Here is a 12,805-nt window from a genome sequence, read left to right on the forward strand (position 1 = left end):
TTTTGACATAATACTTTATGCTCAAAAGACTTTTAGATTACACATCTTTATACTATATAAATGCAGAGATATAAATAATGGTTTAAACCCGATATGAGCCCATTTAACTGGGATTGGATACAGATTAAGATCGTTTCTTTTATTGTTTTATTAGGAGACTTATCTGCATTTTAAAAGCAATACAATTTAGTTAACTGGAAAGTGTATTCGAATGATTTTAAATATATTTTAAAATGTCAATAAATGACTTTCTTCAATTCACTTACTAGAGCAAGTGGTAGTATATATAAGGGGCAGCAGTGTGGAGTAGTGGTTAGGGCTCTGGACTCTTGACTGGAGGGTTGTGGGTTCAATCCCAGGTGGGGGACACTGCTGCTGTACCCTCGAGCAAGGTACTTTACCTAGATTCCTCCAGTAAAAACCCAACTGTATAAATGGGTAATTGTGTGTAAAAATAATGTGATATCTTGTAACAATTGTAAGTCGCCCTGGATAAGGGCATCTGCTAAGAAATAAATAATAATATATCATTAAAAATGCCCATAGAAAAATTGCTCAACACACAGATTGCTACTTGGCTAGTGTCAATAGGTGACCAATCTCTCAGTGCAGTACTCCATTAGGCTTGATGGCAAATGACTCGATTAATAATTGCAAGCCCTACTAAACCCCCCTTTATCAACTACAAATCAGCCATAATTAAACCAAAAAATGTATTGTTGTGACAACAGAAGTCTAGATTTTTTCTTTTAACTACATACAAAACAAATACTGAATTTAATTATTTCCACTCCTAGAGAGGCCTATTTTTGACTGCTTTCTTTTCACTGATTTACTACAAATGCAATAGGAAGCAAATGTTGTACAACATTTTAATCCTATCGACTTAACTACTCCTACATTACCTACACTTGTGATGATAGTCCTGCTATTCTGAGATCATGAGGAGTTTAAAGGTAAAAGGTTTACCATAATCCCTGTACTTCACTTAGTTTACTTTTGTGACAATTACCTCCATATCTCTGTGAGATATGGAGCATGAATTATATTACTTTGCATGACTGAAGATAGATACAGACCAGACCAGACCATATCCAATCCCAGAACTGCATGTTTGTCTCTATTCCCTTTCTATATGTTATGTAAATAAACAATAAATCATTTCCAGAATTCAGGAAAAGGTTAGTACAAACGCAGAGAAGATCACAGCTACTGTTCACACAAGTTCTCTGGTGGCTTTCAAACCTTGATTATAAACAGAATAGTTGAGTCTTGAATATCCAGAATACAACCAGAAGACATTGTTTAAATCTCATAAACTAGAACCTAAACCGAATTGGTTGCTTTTTGGTAGTAATTTAGGATTCCCTATAGGCAAAGCTCAGAGTTAAACTCTGGTGCGAGATGGTAAAAATCACACTACTGTAAAGCTGGAGATCTCATACAAAACTATCTAAAATTACACAGAAGTCATATTTGTTAAGGTGGCTAGCTGATAAAACCTGGATATGTTGTTATGTAAACTCATAAACCAGGAAAATACAGCTGGCTCGAAATACTGAACCATAGAACTATAGAAAGGTTCCTAAATGAAAATAAAAATAAAATACTAGCAGTACAGGGATGGAAGTAAGACTCCTATTGCATATCGGTTTCACCCATTCCACGTTTTACTATAAGCTTGAGTAGACACAGTGTATTGGAAAGAAGCTCAGGTGTGTCTTATTAAACTCATATTAAAACCAGGAAAGGATCAAACTGCTATGCAATGGGAGTCTTATTTCCATCCCTGAAGTAGCAGAACTATGTAGAAGCATTTGCAAGATATTCTCAAGCACAGCTAAATAGAAAATGACTGAAAGGATACAAATCTGTCACTTAGAAATTCTGAGCATGTAATACATTACCTGTAAATGATTTTATATATTTACTGTATTAACTCTTTTCACTGGTAAAGTGAAGGTATGTTTTTATATGATAAGATGTACTGTATATTTGTTATGTAAGCCCATGAAATGCATAATAAATACAGAAATGATGGTTTGAAACTAAACTACAGTAAATCCTAGAAATGGGATTTTATAATATTTACAAAAGATAATATGTCAGGGTAGCTACTTCTAAACTGGTTTTTCTGTGAAAAAGGGCTTGTTAAATTGAAATTTAGCACAACATTTCATGTCAAAAGCATGGAAAATCCCCATGTAATCCCATCTAACTGCATTTTATTTGACACCTGATTAGAATGTAATGAAGACATGGACATCCTTATTATATTGAGACATTATTTCATATTCACAGTTTGACACAAGTAGAAGGTTTAGAGTGGGAATGGCAGATTGAGAAATACTTTAGGATAACATTAAAACTGACAGCTACATTAACCTACTTCATGTTTAAATTATTTCTTATTTTATTCACAATGAAGTGCTTATTACTTTTTCTTACCCATTACCAATGGACATTCAAATCACCTGACTACATGACCATTCAACTCTGGAACTTAGGACCTTCAGCCAAGCTCAAAGCAAGCTCTAAAAAATATACAATTAAATAATGGAGCTACAGAACCAAGAACTACCCAGAATGACTTCAAAAATCATAAAATACTAAGGGAAATGCATAAAAAATAACACATTTTAAAATGTTTTGGGAATGTTTTATTTTGGAAATTTAAACATCACCACATTTGAGGGCACACATTTATACTTACTGTCAAACTGCAATAGTGCAATATAGTGAGACATGAAATTCTCCTTGTACCAACCTGGGGGCATGACAGTCTGTGTCAGTCTGGATCCTGCAGTCGGTGCGATAGTGTTGCAGTGGATGTTGTACTTGTTTCCTTCAATGGCCAATGTGTTAGAAAGGCCTAAAAGCCCTAATTTTGCTGCACTGTAGTTTGCTTGACCAAAGTTGCCATATATCCCGGCAGCAGATGATGTCATAATAATTCTTAAAGAAAAAAAAAAAAAAAGGTTCAGTATCTTCAATGAATACCGAATGTACATTTAGTTAACCTGCTCATGCCATTTTTTTTTTTTTTTTTTAAACAATTTTTAGGAGTAAATAGTGGTGCAAAATAACTGGGCTGTCCTTAGGCTAAATAAAGCTATTGCAATTACCTGCACAAGTCAAGCTGACATGTCCTAAAAATGAACAAAGCTTTTACTTCTTTGTATTTATAATCCCTCCACTAAACATGATTTAATCTGTCTGCTTAGACTGGAATCTAAGGTTTCCCTGTATACTAGATTAAATTGTTCCCCACGGACAACTCTGAGGTATTTAAAGTTTTAAAATAGTACACCAATAATCCACAATATTACCTTCCAAACCTCTGGCTTTTCATATGATTCCATGCAGCTCGTGTCACCATGAAAGATCCTCTCAGATGTACTCTGTGAATTAAATCTAAAATCGGAAGAAAACATAATGTAATAAGATGCGTGGAAATGTGTTAGAAAACACATATGTCAGTTTAAGAATGAAGAGGGCAATGTTCCCAGATAACTTAAAAAAGGAAGCACTTGAACGTGTCTCTCACAGGGTTAATTAGCTCATTGTAGATGAAGTTAAACTGGCTCCAATCTGGTAATCAAGGAACATATTGAAAGGGGTTCTTTGGTTGTGCTTGCTGTTGGCAAACAGGAGATGGTTTGGAGACATGTGTGTCGACTGGGTGAAAGGAGAACATTTTATTATTATTATTATTATTATTATTATTATTATTATTATTATTATTATTATTATTATTAATAATAATAATAATAATAATAATAATAATAATATAATTGTGGAAAAGAAGAATTATTAAGAATTATTTCTTTGGAAAAGTAGCCCTGTATGAGTACAAGCTGGCAGATAACCTGTGTAAATTAGAACAACATTGGTCACTTGGAAACTGCAACCAGTATCGATCAGTGTGTGTGTTTTCTGTTTATTTTTGTTTTGTTGGATAATCCAGTCAGGGAACATGGTGTTTACTTACTACTCTGGAGTGGAGTTAGGTTTTTCTTTTGATACCCTTTGGGGTGTTTTTTTTTGTTTTTGTTTTTTTTTACTGTAAATAATAAAGCACATGGTTTGTTTTGGAAGATCAACTTCAGCCTCCAAGCACTTTATTTGGATTTCTGTACAACAAATACAGACACTGTATTATAAGGCTGGGGGGATGCCTGATTTTTCACTATGTATATATCATTCTCCAAAAAAAGACGATGCATCAATTCATCAATGTTACGAAAGGGTTAAAAGCAGTAATACACGTGGAGCTGTGGATTACTGTTCAACTAAAACTATTATGCATATTAAAGTGATGCATATACAGTAGTAATTATATATATATATATATATATATATATATATATATATATAAAAATATTGAATACATTTAATCCCAATACTAGGTGTTATAGTAATCAGATATTAGACTTTAATATTGTAAGTTGCTTTATTTCTGTGCAACTGCAATCAAAGAAAATAATTAATAGCAACTAATTTAATATTTTTAGTTGTTGCCTATCCCATGGAAATATGAAATAAAAATAAAAAATGAAAACACTTACCCCAATCTAAGTCACTTGTTCTAGCAAAAGAACGGTCTCGCAGAATCCTACATAAGATGGAAAGATTATTAAAATAAAAAATCCAATTACATACTCGTCTTTTAGGATTCACATGATTTAATTATATTTATTATCAGAATTCTTTTTTTTTTTTTTTTTTTGCAAGATCAAGAGAAATTAACATTCATGCATATTTTCACTTCTTTATGTTGTGGGATTATGAGTCTTTGAAAAGCAAAAACTAGTTTGCCTGCTTCATAATTTCCTTGCTAGACAGCAAAAACATAAAAAAAAGTAACCAATTTCTATTTTTCAGGCTTTTTAGAAAACATGTGCATATAATGCCCAAATAACAGAGAAGTCATGCTTGTCAGCATTATTTAAACAGAGAAAAAATGACTATACAATAACATTTTTTTTATTTTTATGAAGCTTCATTTTCTGCACATGTAGCAGACTATTTATCAGAGCTCTAATCAAATCACGCTGTGAATGCCTCTCAGGGTATATTTCCCTACGCACTGAACCGACAAGTTTACCCGCTGTACTATTTGAGTAATTATTCATACTACAAGATGTCGCCGCCTTACATTGGGTCACTGGAATAGGCACTAATACAGTATGTCACCCTGTCATATTCACTTACTTGACAGACTAGTTTATCTTCCAAGGGGAAAATAGCTTTTCTCTGTGTTTATCTCCTACACGTTCAATTTATATGGCAGGATTAACATGCACAGATCCTACTGGGATAACTTCAGAGAAGCACTGCTGTGACCTAGATTGTGACTCTCTTCAATTTAAATACAAACAGGTGCTCTCAAAAAACAAAACAAACAAACAAACAAAAAAAACCTTATCAACTTTCATTGTCCCACACAAAAGAGTAGATTCACACACAACAAACTAACTAAATAAACAACTGCTAACTTGTGTCACCCCTACCTTCGTGGGGGCAATGAAAATAAGACATTAAAAATGAAGGCAACTTTGAAGACAAGACATACACCACCCAATTTAATTTACTGGATTGTAAATACTGCAAGTTGTTTGAAGGATGCAACGCTGGGAGTTTGGTCAATGTTCCAAAAGAAAGACCATCCCAGAGGCAAATGGCTTAGCAACACAACGTTTTAAGAACTCTGGTGTGAAGGCAAGATAAGACTGCCACAGCGAATTACAAATCATGAACATCCATTCAATTGTACTGATATTACTGGAACTCGACTCCACAGAACAGAAAGAATCTTTACATTTTTTGGACTTTTAATGTTTCCATTTGAAATGTAAGCAACTTCCCCATCAGGTATGCCACAAACGCTGACTTACCCTGCATTGTTAATTACAATATCTGAAAAACAAAACATTTACAAAAGCAATTTAGAAAACAATTTAAATGCCCTCTAAAGCTATGCACAACTTTCTAAGGCCTATTGTATGTAGAAATAAATTAAACACATTTATCAAAATACCTTAATTAATTCAAAGCAACTTTTGGCTTCCTAATATTACAGAAAATGTGATATTACCCTGACTGGGCATTGCTAGCTGTCTGATAATATTCATAAAGGACAAATGAGAAAAAAAGAACCATCGATCAAGATCAAGGCTTAAGGGGATAAGAATAAAGTAATTATCACCCTGATCTCCCTCTCCTTCGTTGCTTCTCCCCATCTCTGATTTATCCTCCCTTCACCTGGACTTAACCTCTGCCACCCTATCTACTGCGCTATCCTCTTCCCTCAACTCCCTAGCACCCCCACGTCCTTATTCGCCTTCACTTAGGCCTCCTCAACCATGGGTAACCCCTTCCCTTAAAACGGACCGACGTTCCTTGTGTCAGGCTAAGCGACTCTGGAAGCCCTCCCCCTCCCCTTTGAACTTCCAAGCCTACCACGCCCTCCTCTTCAATTTCCTCTCTGCTCTGGAACTAGCCAAACACTATTACTTCCTAACCCTCATCACTGCTCCGGCCCCCCATCCCCGACAGCTCTTCTCAACCCTCAATAAGCTACTCTGGCCCCCTCCCTCATCCCAATCTCCATCCCTCACTGCTAGTGATCTCTCTCACTATTTCACCACCAAAATCACCTGCCGTTTCCACAAAAACATCAGCAAAATACACCTCTCCATTTCCTTTTCTGCTACTAAACTCCTGGTGCACTCTCTCATTTTCACCCGCCTCGACTACTCTACCTTCTCCTTGGCCTCCCTTCCTACGCTTTTACACCATTACAACAAATTCAAAACGCCTCTGCCCGTATCATATTCAACCTCCCCCGCTCCTTCCATACCTCCCCTCTCCTCCTCCAGCTACACTGGCTCCGTCTATTATCGTTGCCTGTTCAAATTCCTTACCCTTGTGTACAAATCTCTCTATGGTCTTGCCCCACCTTATCTGGCTGCACTGATCACCTACTATGTTCCTCCATGTCCCTCCATGTCCCTTACGCTCTCAATCCCTATTGTCCCTCTCTGTCCTACCCTCGTCCTGTGCCCAATCCAGTTTCTGTTCCTTTTCCCTTCTTGCTCCCCTTCATTGGAATAAACTCCCACTTATCATAAAACAGTCACCCACACTGTGTAGTTTCCACTCCTCCCTCAAAATGCATCTCTTCTCCCTAACCCATCCTAGTGATAATCCTGGCCCCTGACCTCCTGTTATGACCCTGCTTGCCTGACCCTGACCTAGCCTCTGGCCCTCTGCTCTCAAAAGCAACTAATTTGTATCTGTGATACATTCTTTCTTCACCCATTTTTCTTGATAGTACCATTTTAATTAAAATTTTGTAAAGCGCCTTGGTTAAAAAGCGCTATAAAAACGTAAATAAATAAATCAGATATAGATATACACAGCCATTTTCTTATAATCCGACAGGTAAATGATATGTTAATTATATCATAAGTTAATATCTAAAGGCTAACATTTAATTATGATATGTCAGTTACTATAAAGCCCCCCCCCCCCCCCCCCCGCAGATTTCCACCCATAACAATTATTGGTGGTAAATCAACAGCACTGGTCACATCTCATTCATTTATTTACACCTTTCAGACTTGCAACAGTGCTGCCCAGGTTGGCTCTATACCCTCTTCACAGTGTTAGGCAAGTGTTGTTTATGTTTAACACTACCCTGCCTACCAATAGTTTTAAGTTTCAAAGACTGGACAAAAAAAGAAACAGATCCTTTTTTCTATTTCAGTTTTTCCTGCAAAATATAATCTTCACTTGATCTCCTGTGCATCAGTCACAACTGAAGAACTAGTTATTAGCCATACTGAAAATAAGATTTGCCGTCACCACAGCTTTACTGAATTAAAAATAAATTAAAATAAAATCTTTACCAATTCTCCCAAATGCATCAAGTGCCGTCTGAACCAGTTTGTCTCCATTCTCCACAGAATCTGTACAATACATTTAAATATTTGTTTAAACTGAAAAGAAAAAAGCATCACATCTTTCTTAACCTTCTTATCCTGGATACATCTGCAGGTACAGTTAGTGTTACAGCTGCTTTTGTAGCAAACAAGTTATTTTTGTTTGTCTGTACTATGCATCTATTGGGTAGATTTCTGCAGAATTTGAAAAGGGGTTAACATAAATTTTGTTATTTGATGCTTTCATAAACAAATTATTTGCATAGTGCTTATCAGTATAGCTGCAGAAATATTCTTTCTTCATTATTTTGTTAAGATCAATAAACTATTTAAATTGTATTATTTATTTGGACTTAGTTGTTTTCTCTACGACATCAATGTGATCCAGGAGAAAATTAAAAAAAAAAAAGAATACAGTATAAAACAATATAAAACAATCAGACTAAATGGGATTGTAAACATCCTGTTTAACTGATTTTAGGAAACCCTGAAGACCCCACCTGATAGCACAATGCTGTAATGTACCTTTGTTGCAAATCAATTTAAGCATGTTTGGGACCTGGCAGTAGTCAAAGGTGTTACTCATTTAAACAACACTCTTACTTTTACTAAGATCCAAACTAGGCAGACTGACATTTACATTACAGGGATAAACATTATTCTGTCAAATTAAATGTGGAACTATTAAAACAAAGCAGACTGTGGTTTTAAATTCAAACAAATAAGTACCTGCTTCACGCCATTTTGAAACAAGAAACTGTAAGCCCCATTCCACTCAGAACAGGTGAAACTAAACCATGTATTACAGATGTGTAATGTAGGATGTTTGGTTCACAATTTCTAGAACCATTACAAAAAAGCTCATCAAAACTAGGGAGGCTATGAACACCATGCATCAAACATAATACACTAAAGAAAACATAAACTGTACCATAATTTGCCACAGCTTTGCCTCCTTTAGCTTTTATTTCTTCAACAACTTTGTCAGCAGCCGATGAACTTTTGCCCTCTCCTTTAATATCACCCCCAAGGTCATTTACTGTAAAGGAAAAAAAAAAAGTATATATATATATATATATATATATATATATATATATATAAATAAAATCAAGCCTGGTGGGAAGGACCTTACAAGGTACTATAACAGAACTTGTGGGCATATTTTCAAAACTTTTTGTACTCCGGTTAATAATCGACTGAAAATAAAGGAAATAACCTGTTAAATAAAATAAAAAATAGGACCATGCATCTTAATAATCCAATTCAAGCTCTCGTCTAAGAACACGTAAGTATGCTTATCATTTATACATAATTAACATGAAATATGGCAATATATATCAGAGCCAAAACAACACTAACGAAAAATACTGTGTCTGGTGTGTCTACTGTTTTTTTTTTTTTTGGTTGAACCAATACCACCACCTAGTGGTTCATCCCGAGATACTTTTTTTTTTTTACCCCTAACAATATTTAGTTTCCTATTACTGTAGTTATGTTTTTTAAAATGCATTGTAAAGCAGCATAAAAAAAACACCCATATTTGAGGTCACATGAACTCTAGCCATTTAATAATGTATTACTTTTTTTGCAGCTGTTGGTTCTTGTCAGAAGCCAGAGATACATTAAACAACTCTTCTACGGTTATCCCCAGAGACATACAGCATTATACCCTGCAGCAGTTGAAGAGCGTGTTTGTGTGAACTGCTTTTTTTTTTTCCTTTGGTTTTCATGGTCATTATTTTGGAGGTTGTGGACATGTCATTTGTATACAGAGTGATTGTAATGTCAGTGTACCACTTTGCAATACTGTCGTTGGGGGTTGGACAGTCCTGTGTATCTTAATGTTCGTGACCTGTGGTGCCCTGTCGAATTTCAGGTAAAACTTATCACAGACTGTCTGTGAGCCTTTGAAAACACACACTGACCTAAAAGGCAATGCAGTTATTTCAAAGAAAATGCTGTAGAATTACACATGCTGCTGCTTCTGGATACCAAATCACTTCCTATGTTGTAGCTCAGTTTCTCTCAAATGGTCTCGATGCAATCAGATGCCTGTCACAAAGTAGGTGATTGACACAGGAAGAAGTGATAATGTTGGCAGTGCAAATACTGTTGGTAATAGATCTAATTTTATTTTGTTTGGCTCAACGAAAGGCCCAAGTTTAACAGATTTCTGGTATGACAACAAATTGTATGTTTCAGGATTATGTATTGAAAACTGTACTGAGATAAATTATCTGTTCATGTTGTTTCTTTGATTGTAGTAAAAATACATAGAAATGAGCGGTCCTTATAACACAAGGAAGAAATGAGAGTAAGCAGACTTGCCATGCTCCGACAACACAGTTTTTACCAGTGCATAATACAGCACTGACACAGCAATTCTGATTGACATGACACAGAGAAATTGCAATTAGAAATTAGAGGCTTTATAGGAAACTCAAATAACAGAGCTATACATTTGATATACAGGATATCGGTCTTAAAATGATGATTAAATACAAATTGTTGGTAAAAAATGGGCATGATTCTTCCAACTCAAAATGTTAACATTAACTAAACTGTTGGAACATTTACTGGAATTAATAACACTAAGAAAAATGCATGGTTGAGACAAATTTGATCTCAGCTAACTAGTATTAATCTCCATCTCTAAATCTGTCTATGAACCCAAGCACACACAATCAAAAACTTACCAACAACAGAGGCCCCTCTTTCTGCAAAAGCCAATGCATATTCTTTTCCCAGTCCTGCAGAAAATAATTAAAATGAATAAGAAGCAATTTTATGTCTCACTCAGAGTGTTAAGATAACCAGTGCTTCTGTATTACTCTATTGAAATTATTAGACGTTATGATTATGTACTTTTTTGAACTACACAACCATTTTTTTTTAATCCCATATTTTTTAAACTGTATTCAATGGTGCACTAATATTGTGACTACAACTAATAAATAAACACACAAAATCGTACCTTGAAAACTGGCTCCAAAAATCCATACTAAGGAACAACAAAACTTAGGTCTGGCCGAAACACAATTTAAATTTCTACAGTTTCCCAGTTCATCTTCAAGTTATGAAATCGTTGCCCTTTAACACAGTTTTTACGTGCACTTTGTTCTTTGTGGCAAAGGACAACGAGGGTATAGCAACTGTGTAACGTACTTGTTGTATTCAGAAATATGATAAAGTGAAGCAATTTAACATGTGATTAACACATTACATTATTTTGCTTATAAAACCATATGAAACACTTGCTGCATTTTGTCTGGGTCACTTACTGTTATGTTACTGCACAGTTACCAAATAACAGATCGTAACCTGTTATGGTGCATATTTTTTAAAAAAAACAACTGCTGATATCCATGTACTTAAGTTATATCTCGAAAAACAGTTTTGTGTATTTTATTCTTTATTTTAAATTAGTAAATATTCTTACTCTACTGTTTATCCGTCTCATGTGCCAGTAAAGTGCAATTTACCAATCTGGACACTGTACTAGGCCTCAAATTAAACAAGAATTAACTTCAAAGAACATTTTGCATTAGGTGATAATTTAATGTACTAACCTCCACCAGCCCCTGTGACCAGGACAACTTTTCCATCGAACCTGAGAAAAGGAGACATTTCGTTTCAGAATCTTTACACCAAGGTGGACGGGCTGTATTACAGCTGCGGAGTTCAGTGTCACAGCGTTCATACGGAGACTGCGCAAAGACGAGCGGAATTCTGGTAAATGTAGTTCATTTCTTGGAGCCATTGAAAAAGGCGTGTGAGAGTCACATTTCTTCTTTAATGAAAGGGTGGCTGCTCGAATCACTGATGTGACTCATTGATACCAACTACTGGTCATAAAAGAGAACAGAAATATTTATTTTATTTCTAAATGGAGTTGTATCTCCCTGTATCCTTTATGAACTTAATTATTGTGTTTTGTGATATTTGCTTTGTGGTAATATGTTTTAAAAAGTCTAAATATACAAGACTCTCCCTTTTTCATCAGTTTTCTATTGTTCTTGCCATTTTATCAAAACCTTCCTCTTGACAATACTGTGTACCTCTGTCCTACCCAATGAAATGTTCATGTCTATTGTATCCTGTTGTGTTGCATTTTTTTTTTTTTTTTTGCCATTAAATCTGCTCTTTCATTTCCCCTTATTCCAATATGTGCAGGAATCCAAATAAAACTCACACCAATCCCTTTATAAAATAACTAATTATACATATGTCTGATTTCCTATACTGAATCCTGTCTAGCTTTAGATACCCCTGATTCAATTGCCATAATAGAAGCCATAGAGTCTGAGAATATTATTACTCTGTCTGGTCTGACGTCATTTATCCATTCCATAGCTTCAAATCACATTTTAAAACCCCAGCACAGGTTTAAAGCAGTAATAGTATAGTATAGTATGATACACTAGAAGACTAGCTCTACCTCCGCTACGCTCCCCTGCCTCCAGAGCCCGCTCCTTCTCCACCCTTGCTCCGCAGTGGTGGAATGACCTTCCTACAGATGTCAGGACTGCCCAGTCCCTGACCACATTCCGGCGCCTCCTTAAGACTCACCTCTTCAAAGTAGAACTCCTCTGTTTGCATCCTGGGACACTATCACCCTTCATGTAAATGTGCTTTATTTTGCTCTTATCTGCCCCCTATTTTACTGCATTTAATCCTGTACTTCAGAATACTGTAATCTGCCAAGTGTTTAACCTGTAGTACTTTGTATTTAATCACATCCTGATGTAACTATCACTATTTAATCATATCCTGATGTAACTATCACTATTATCTGCTGTTTTATTGAATTGTGGTTTGTCACACTTGTACTTTGCTTGAACAGAAGTTATTGTATTTCT

The 12,805-nt window shown here is 35.4% G+C and overlaps 1 protein-coding gene across 2 annotated transcripts in view; it reads right to left on the reverse strand.

Moving 5' to 3' along the window:
* Positions 1-11,673, reverse strand: part of LOC117427495 (peroxisomal multifunctional enzyme type 2) — a 54,141-nt gene extending 42,468 nt beyond the window's left edge. Inside the window, exons 1-8 of one of the 2 annotated variants that reach the window (XM_058992595.1) lie at positions 11,516-11,673; positions 10,643-10,696; positions 8,878-8,985; positions 7,914-7,973; positions 5,898-5,919; positions 4,569-4,615; positions 3,330-3,414; positions 2,768-2,955 (exon numbers count right to left, since the gene is read on the reverse strand). In XM_058992595.1, the coding sequence (XP_058848578.1) occupies positions 2,768-2,955; positions 3,330-3,414; positions 4,569-4,615; positions 5,898-5,919; positions 7,914-7,973; positions 8,878-8,985; positions 10,643-10,696; positions 11,516-11,573 (622 nt within the window). In that variant the 5' untranslated portion in view covers positions 11,574-11,673. The remainder of the gene's footprint in view (positions 1-2,767; positions 2,956-3,329; positions 3,415-4,568; positions 4,616-5,897; positions 5,920-7,913; positions 7,974-8,877; positions 8,986-10,642; positions 10,697-11,515) is intronic. The other variant, XM_034903410.2, reaches the window with a different exon arrangement.
* Positions 11,674-12,805: the final 1,132 nt, after the last annotated feature.

This window comes from Acipenser ruthenus, chromosome 2 (genome assembly GCF_902713425.1).
Source record: "Acipenser ruthenus chromosome 2, fAciRut3.2 maternal haplotype, whole genome shotgun sequence".
In the NCBI taxonomy this organism is placed as follows: domain Eukaryota; kingdom Metazoa; phylum Chordata; class Actinopteri; order Acipenseriformes; family Acipenseridae; genus Acipenser; species Acipenser ruthenus.